The 8,877-nt window shown below is 39.6% G+C and overlaps 1 protein-coding gene across 7 annotated transcripts in view; it reads left to right on the top strand.

Moving 5' to 3' along the window:
• The first annotated feature begins 557 nt into the window (after positions 1 to 557).
• Positions 558 to 8,877, top strand: part of FAM13A (family with sequence similarity 13 member A) — a 129,979-nt gene continuing 121,659 nt past the window's right edge. For all 7 annotated transcript variants that reach the window (XM_085299934.1, XM_085299938.1, XM_085299937.1 and 4 more), the window contains exons 1-3: positions 558 to 587; positions 3,186 to 3,375; positions 6,227 to 6,436. In XM_085299934.1, coding sequence (XP_085156060.1) covers positions 561 to 587; positions 3,186 to 3,375; positions 6,227 to 6,436 — 427 coding nt within the window. In that variant the 5' untranslated portion in view covers positions 558 to 560. The remainder of the gene's footprint in view (positions 588 to 3,185; positions 3,376 to 6,226; positions 6,437 to 8,877) is intronic.

The following is an 8,877-nucleotide window of genomic DNA, read 5'->3' as shown; positions in this document are numbered from 1 at the left end:
TCCTATGTTTATACCATTTAACACTTCTAAAATTCAGGCCAAAGATTGTACTATGTTGCACTGTGCTCTACCCAGACGCTTTTGACTGCATATTAGATTCTTTGGTGGTGAATAATGTGTTTTGCATGGCAGATTTAGTTCTACACTGTGCTGGTAAAGCCTGTAACTTTGTGTTACCTTGAAGTGTGGACACGGTCATGATTTTCAGTATACACGTTCTCTGTCAGTGCAAAGGCTAGGTAACTTCAGTCCAYGGGGAAAAAGGTTTTGTGGCAACTTCCTAGTAGGGGCTCAGTTTCTCAGTTGCTGGAAGTTTAAGAAGTGCAAGGGCTGCTCTTCCCGGCCGCCCCGGGCGCAGCTGCGGGGGGCGMGGGCACGGCGCGAAGCCCGCCTTGCCTCGCACAGCCGCTCCGCCCGCAGGCTTCTCGCGCGGGCCGCGCCGCCGGCCGCGGAGGGGAGGCAGGCGGCTCCCGGGGGCAGGCCTCGCTCCCGGGGGCGGGCCAGGCTTCTCGCGGGGGGGTCCTCGCCCGGCGGAGGCGGGCGTCCGGGGCGCGGCGAGCATGGGGGCCGGGGCGCTGGCCGTCCGCGTGAGTAGGGGCCGCGGTGGGGCCTGCGGGCGGCGCGGCGGGGGCGGGGAGGGGAGGGGAAGGGAAGGGAAGGGAGAGGAGCGACTGCCGCGGGGCTGCGCCGGCTACCCGGGCGCGGCTGCCCCGGCGCGGCGGCGTGCCTGCGTGCAGGGCGGGTAGCTGGCCGCTGCCTTCTTCCCGCCGGGGCAGGCTGCGTGGGGCTTTTCTTTCTTTCTTTCTTTCTTTCTTTCTTTTTCTTTGGGTTCTCCTCGACTCTGCCATCTCCTGTTTTTCTTCATCTAAGCGTTTTCTTTCGCTCATATCAGCCCTTGCCATCTTGAGGAAGTGTTTAGGAAAGGCGAAGTTCAGAAAGGCAATGGGGGGCTTTTCTTAGCTGGTGGTACATAGTGCCGTAGATGGGTGCTATGCATATTTCTGCAGCATTTATTTATTTATTTTTACAACTCCCAGTGCCGCTGGTTTTTGCTCTTTTTTTGCTCTTTATGGCTGGTCATTCAGAGATAATGAAGTTACTTTTCTAAGTCTTGGTTATCAGAAGCTATTCCAATAATACCTTCTATATAAGATCATATAAACTTTACTCTTTGTTTTAGAGCTATCTTGAGGGGATGATCTCATTTTGGTCAGAGGTGCATTTTAGATAACTATGCATAAATTTTTGTTTCTTGTTAAAGTACCATTTCTAGTTTCTGAAACAAGTTTGGCAACTTTCTATTCCTGTGAAATGACAGGATATGGGATAATTCTCCATATAATTCAGTGATTTTGAATACTAGATTGGAAATGTCCTGGAAACCTACAACCTGGCAACATTGCAAACCTAATTTCAGACCTTAGTTAGAAAAGTTGTCTGGGSATCAGGACTGTTCAGAAACTTCTTAAAGAATATTTGCTGTACTTCGACTTTCCAATACTACCTGACTTTTGTCTTGACAGGTAGCTGCCTGAAGCAAAAAMCACATATTATTCATTTAATCCTGAATAGGGATATTTCTTTGAAACAATATTTTAATAAGTAAAATTTGAGTTCAAACACTGACTTCAGTTACTGTTTATCATAAATATTTATAAGATACTTACTATAATGCTGTTTTTGGTAACGTATCACACTGCTGTTTCACAAATAATGAAACGTATTTACAACATTTGTACAAACAACATTATTCATAAAGGTCAGATAAGTGTTGCTTAGGATGTAGGACTGTAGAACATACATGTCCTTCAAGTAGTTGTATTTAGTGGGAAAGATGCAACAGAGTAAGTGAAATGAACTGCCAATTCTTTGCTTTATATCTGAAAGAAGGACAGTTAGGCTTAATAGCAGCACCAAGGCAGATGGTATTCTTGTTCTGGTTTGTAAGCAACATCTCGCAAATGAAGCAATTTCAAGTGTTTGTTTAAWATAACAGGAAAGGTGTGCACCTTGCTAAAATCTGTCTGTATACAGTCAAGTGCTGAAAATCTAGGCAAGAATCAAAGGACTTCTGTGTGTTATGAGTAGAGAATATTGTAACTTACAGTAAGGTTCCCACTACCTGTTTGTTAATAAAATACTGCAGGAATCAGCTGATGTTTAAGAAGCCCACAAGTGTGATACTTGCAGAGTAGGTTGAAGAACATGGTTATCAGTGGCCCTTGATTCTGTCAGTGTTGTGCTAGAAAAATGGGGGAACTCATCAACCAAAAAACTCTTGAATGAGGTTTACTGGATTATCTTCTGTGTATCTGTATTAGTGAAATGCTTAGGTGTGTATGAACATCAGGATTATGGTGGATTATGCTACTGCTCTATCTTGACTTGTCTTCCCAAACACACCRTACTATATGTAGATATAGATTTGTGCTTTGAGAAATTAATCATTTGATGTTATTTCCTTGGGTTTTACTGAGTATGTTGTCATGTGCTCTCTATCACTACAAATCAAAACTTGTGAGATTGTCTACATTTGGATGTTTTACCGTAAGGAGAAGTTATGGGATGGATGCGTTTCATTTTACTGTGGTGTGGATTTTCCTTTTCCTTTGTTATGTAAGGTTAGAAAGGGAGTAAATTATAACATCTATGTAACTAAGTTTCAGACTTAGCTGATACTGACTGTAACATCAAATCATCCACATAAGACCATCTCACCTAACAGTGGCCAAAATGAATCACTAGGAAATAGTATTTAAAATATGTAATGAGCCTTCCTCAAACTGCTCTTTCAGACAGTAATAGGCATCTGAGGGATGTCCTGAGCTGAAGGTGGTGTTCTGTATTTTTCTGCTATGTATTTGTCTAGTTGCTTTTGTAACTCATGTGAATTGAGTATAGTCTCTTGCGAACTCCAGTTACTGGTTACTGTACTGCTGCTGCTTGCATATAGCAGTATGTCTGTCTGTCTGAACTCTAGACAGAGTACTGCTTACATTCTTTTCCTGTTTGTTACTCTTATAGTTTTTGCTCTGCTCATTTATATTTTCCTGTTTCACAGAGATTTTCCCRTAGACTAGAAAGAAGTAAGACCAAAACCTTATTCTAAAGTATAAAAGCCAGTTTTGATGGATATGCTCCTATCATAAATATCTAATTCCACTTTTTTCATATGCTCCTTTAAGCAAAGCAAATCGGCTGTGAGATTGAAAGAAGATATGAAAAAGATAGCTGCACTTCCACTGACCAAGCAGAGGGAAGCAACCTGTCCAAAAGTGTTTGGTGTGAGTCTTCTGGAACTCCAGCAGCAGGGACTGAGCAAGAACGGCATCCCAATTGTTGTGTGGAATATAGTCGAGTACCTAACCCAGCACGGTAAGCTTAATGTGGTCATTTTTACTTAGTAGTACTGTTTATGTAAAGCTCTTCAGAGGGAGAGATCCTAGCTTATTTATGAAACAGAGGTTGAATAAAGTTACAGCACTAGCCATGTGCAGAGAATGCTGTGTGTGGTTTGTTTCTTTTTTCTTTTTTTTTTTTTCTGCCTTGATGATGAAGTTATCATGTAATAGGATGTTTGTAAGGGTAACCACTGTGTTATAAAGCAGCACATTTCATTCTATTCTATTCTATGAACTAAGCTGTTCAGTTAGCATATGGAATGTATATTTTGTGTAACTTTGTCAAATTCTATTTGCAAAACATTGAACAGTTTCTGATGATCAGGAGGTATAAATATCTCTAAGGAGATACTCTTGTGCACACACATGCCATCTGTGTTAGGAATGCATGTTTTTACAGGTTTTTGGTAAGATTCAGTTCTAGGAGGTAGGTCTCCAATTCTTAGCTCCTTTTTTTGCATTCATTTAATAAGCTTTAGACCCTTTTGATGAAACACATCATTTTGAAGAAATTTAGAAGAAATTTAGAGCACTGTTGGTGTGCAAATATACACTGTGGCAGTTGTTGAGCTATGGAAAAGAATTTGAGGAGGTAATTTCTTCTTAAGAAGCTGCATCTCTTTCTACCCTTAGATTTTTCTTCTGGCTACTCAGTAATGATAATCCAATTGCGGAGTCTTAGATTCCACATATGTGTCTTGTCAGACCGTAGAAGGTGCTAAATGCAAGCACGGCTTGAAATTTAGCTTGGATTAAGGTACAGTGCAAATTTAAAACATGGTCCTGCCTTTTCCTTTATCAGTCCTTGTGTGACCACTTGCTCCACAGCAAGAGCATCTTTGATTTACTTAAACTCACTTTCAGAGTGGTCTACTAGAACAATAAAAGAGTAAGGATGGGGAGAAAAATATGCATTGTTAAACTTTAATCAAAACCAGAAACTGGCAAGCACTCCTGATTGTGCACAGCCCACAGTTTGAAATGTTCCCTAAAACGATCTGAATCTCAAGCGACCATTTTGCAAATAGGAACTAAACAAACTAAGTCCTCTGCTTTCCTGCAAGATTAACTGGACTTGTAAATGCCAAGGTGATTATCCAGCTCTGATAAAGATGTAATCCATCTTTTTTCAAAAGTGCAAGCAAGATCTCAAAGATACCATCTTACATGAGATCTTGAAACAGACATTCTTTGCTTGCCTAGGGTTTATTCTCTGAATTAATATTTTCCCAGTTAACTTCACCATGAGGAGGCAMAGTTTCCTGCCAAACATGATTACTGCTTTTTTGGTAGTGGTTGACAATTCCTGTTCCACAAAGACCTTGAAGGCTTTTTTCTTTCTTTTTTTTTAACACAGACCATTTCAGAGCCTCACTTCTTGCTCCTGGCGAACTGACTATTTAAAAAATGTGAGCTGACTTTTGGTCAGCTACATCCTTGAACTAAGTTTCTGTGAAGCTGCCAACTTTTCTAATGTATTGCTGAAGTCRAATTTTCCTGTACTGAATTTAGTAATATCCCATTACTTTTTCTAGTATTTTCTAGTCCCTCTTATTTCCGTAAGTGATTGTTGGGGGAAGGTCAAGCAAATTTTATCTATATGGGGAATATGTTCTTTGCCCAACTCGTCTGCATGAATGAAAATCATTACTGAGATGCAGTGTTTTTTATCACCCCACAGATGGCAGTACAGCATGTCACATATGAATGATTCTCTTGTGAGAGAGCAAGAACACAAACAAGCAAAGATCTATAAGCAGTATCTTGAAAGTTTGTCCATTTTTCCTGCAGCTGTATCAGTTTGTCTAGTCCAGTAAAAGATACTATTTTTCCTACAAACTCTGCTGCTTCAATATTGATTTCTCGGACCAGAAATGTTTTGCCAAACTGCTATTTAGTGACGTTCACTGTGATCTAATGAAAACCATGCATTGTACACTTTGACTTTCTTAATATTATGATTCTAAAGAAGAATAAGCAACTCTATGGATATGGTATTAAAAAAGGCAAATTTTCTTGTTAGGAAAGGGTTTTAGAGGGTTTCGATTTATTGACTTCAGCTTTATGTAGTTGTTCTCCTGAAGCTTATGAATCTCATCACATGCCCGGAAAGCGAGGCTTAGTACAGTGTGATTCATCTGTCTTCCTTCAGTGGAAATCTGTCTTACTGCATCTCCTTCACTGGGTGTGGGGTGTCTGGCCTGAAGTGATTGATGTCTTTTCTTTTTCATTGTGAAACACTACGGACTTAATGCTGTCCAAAAAATGCATTTTTTGGTCATTGAGAATTTCTGCAACTGTTGGTTATAGAAACAGTGAAGTTGCAAATTAGAGTTACTGCTGCAGTCACTGTGTATTCAAATGTTTCTGCTTTGTGAAGGTCATAGGTAGGAAGCTAAGATGTGAATAGTGTTTCTCTTTGACAGAGTCCTGCTGAAGGTAATGAGACTGCTTACAAAGGTGAAACTGTGCAACTGTTCTGTGGAATCTGGATCCTCTTATGTTGAAATGTGCCCATGCAAAATACTGATTTCTGCATGATGCTAGATATTTTGTAGGTTACAGCAATCTCGCTGAGTTTTCTAGATTCTTACAGGGTATCATACATCTCAGGATCTGATCATCAATATCTGTTAATTATTATAATCCACTTACATGATCAAATGTCTGGGGAAAAATAGGCTTTTGTTCTTTTAACTGTGTTGTATTATTAATGTCCTCTGTTTTATTAATAATACACGAATGTGTATAACACTCACTAGAATATCAGTTTCATCGTATCAGTGGGATGTATTAGTCAAGAGCAATCTCTTATATAATTACAGGTATGAGCCAGGAAGGCCTTTTCAGGGTAAACGGCAGCACAAAAATGGTGGAACAGTTGCGACTGCAATATGAGCGTGGAGAAGAGGTGGAACTTGTTAAAGATGGTGATGTATACTCAGCAGCCAGTCTGCTGAAATTATTTTTGAGAGAGTTGCCAGATGGGATTATCACCTCTGCCTTACATCCCAGGTTCATTCAGCTTTACCAGGGTAAGTAAGAGGTAAAGATCTCCATCCTTCTTTGTACTTTTTCTGGAGAATTATATGCAGAGAGAGCACAACTCTTAATTGAGTCATAGGAAGTACTGTTCTTTACTTGTGTTGTTCTCCACTTCCTTTAACATTAGCCCTCATGTGCTCTGAGAATGCTCACAGATGTGCRATTCTGACAATCTTGGTAGAAATCACAATGGTGTTACAAGAGATGGAAATTTTTATTTTTGTGTTTGGTAAAATCTGGACTGTATAGGTTTTTCTGATCTAGTTATCTGCCAAATACAAGCTGAAATGATCAGTTGTTTTCTTTGAGCAAGCTTTGTAGACTATAACTGCATTCTTTCTAGACAGAGATTTGCTTCTGTTTTGCTAGGGCAGCTTCCGCTAATTTCATTCTAGCGGATCCACTATAATAGTGGGCGTAAGTCCACTATTATGAGAATATGTACTGTTTTATATATTTATATGTGTTATCAGCTGTTATAATAACTCTAATTGAAGACACTTTGGGCCCAAAGCATGTGTTTGTCTAAATGTCCATTTAGTGTCAAGTGATTGCCCATTGAAATGAGACATTTTGCAAGTAACGGCAGAGTTTTTTCCTTTTATTCCCAGTCATAGAACACAACTTCCCCCAAGCTTTCACCCTCTCAAGAGAAGAATCTCCTTAAGAAATAACATTGCTTCTTGTCTAGAAAGTTGAGCAACTGAGACTTGCACAACTATCTGTCAAATGATTTGTTGTCTAGTCCAGCTATTGTTATGCAGAATGAGTGATGATTGCCCCTATTCCTCAAACTTAATGTTTAGTGGCAGCTCTTTTCTCTTGCTGCTGGAGGTTGATGCCTCTTCTGACTGTTCCTCTAAGAAGAGGCAGAGTGAGTGAGTAAATGATGTCGTCTTCACTGTAAAGCAGGCAAATGTGATGCACTCAGAGGAGGAACGTGCAGTGTGACACACATCCCCAGTGGATCGTATGCAAAGTTCTTACACTCTTGTTCTTTTTACTTTCTGGCATTTTTCTTGCCTACAGTGAAGGGGAAATTTAGCTGTTACCTTAAGGAGGGAGAACACAGCCCTGAGTATCTCTTCATTGTTTCCTGTTTGGGGCTGTACTTTCTCTTGAAGGTGCACTGGAAAAGCATTCTGTGCCTTCCTTGAGTATATGCATTGTAGCTGTAGCAAGGCCTTATATGGGTTGTGTAAAAATCACTTTCTTGTTGTGAAGGTTGTTTGAGGTCCAGGAAAAGGGTAGTAGAAATGTTGAGTAGGAAGGTACCATTTTTCCAGAAAGTCCCTTTTTTCTAATCCTGACTGTGCTTTCTCTTTTTTTCTTTATTTCATCAGATCGGACTCATGAACTATATTTAGCAAACTATATTCTTTCTCTTAAGTCAAAAAAAAAAAAAAAAAACCCAAAACACTTAAAACATTAAGTCCCACCTTCCCTGTTCTATGTCCYTCTCCCCACAAAGGTCATGTTGGTGTGTTTGCACCAGCAGGTACTTATGTGCTTTACGAGCAGTGCTGGCTTGTTCTTGGAAAGCTTCATTCACTTCTGGTAATCTTAATTTGTGTGCTGTAGGAAATGGAGAGTTCCTCTGGTGCTTTGTATGGACATGAGCTATGTAGCCTTACCTAGCAGATTTACCTAAGCTTTCCTGTTTTCTTTCTTTTTCTTTTTCTTTTTCTTTTTCTTTTTCTTTTTCTTTTTCTTTCTTTTTTTTTCAGAAGTATAGCTTAAAACCTTATTCTGTAAAAGACAGTAAAACTGAGAGTGTTGAAGTGCCTTTATATTTATCTATATTGCACAATGAGTTATAGTTATAGTCCCATTACAATTTTAATTAGGAAACAAAAATCACATTTAAAAAATGCTAGATTGTTTGCTATGGCAAAGGAGATGCTTTTAATAACATTTGAAGAAAACCAGAGGTCTCTTTATTTTTCCAAGCCCTAGACAATATAGCATAAATAACTTGCTCTGAAAGGCACTGATGGCTTTCACAGGGCTCAGATTAGCTTGAGTGGTAGATGGTCCTATGTTTACAGTTAAATGATCAACCAGCTGTGCAGGATTAGAGGAATTATCTATTCACTTATCAAAGTATGCACAAGGGTGTCTATTGCAAAATGGTACCTAACAGCAAATGTGCCTGAGTGTTTTTTGCAAACTATAAAGAAAGTAGGTCAAGCTGTTCTTGAGCCAACAGGTTATTAAAAAATAACCTTGAATCTAGAGTCACTTCACTGCACGTCCACAGTGAAGGCTATTACAAGCTTTGTTATAACTGCTGTATTCCCTTCTGTTGAACCTTTGCGTGGGAAATGGTGTTTCTGTGTTTATATTAGAATTCCTTTGGAAAGTTTTTGGGGATTGGTACCAACAGACTGAAAGCTTGGTTTGAAAATAAAGCAAAAGTGCTTCTTCTTCT

This window comes from Rhea americana, unplaced genomic scaffold, assembly GCF_003343005.1.
Source record: "Rhea americana isolate MKP2758 unplaced genomic scaffold, rheAme1 scaffold_157, whole genome shotgun sequence".
Classification (NCBI taxonomy): Eukaryota; Metazoa; Chordata; class Aves; order Rheiformes; family Rheidae; genus Rhea; species Rhea americana.
The sequence above is the reverse complement of the archived record's forward strand: the minus strand, read 5'-3'. Positions and strand labels throughout refer to the sequence as shown.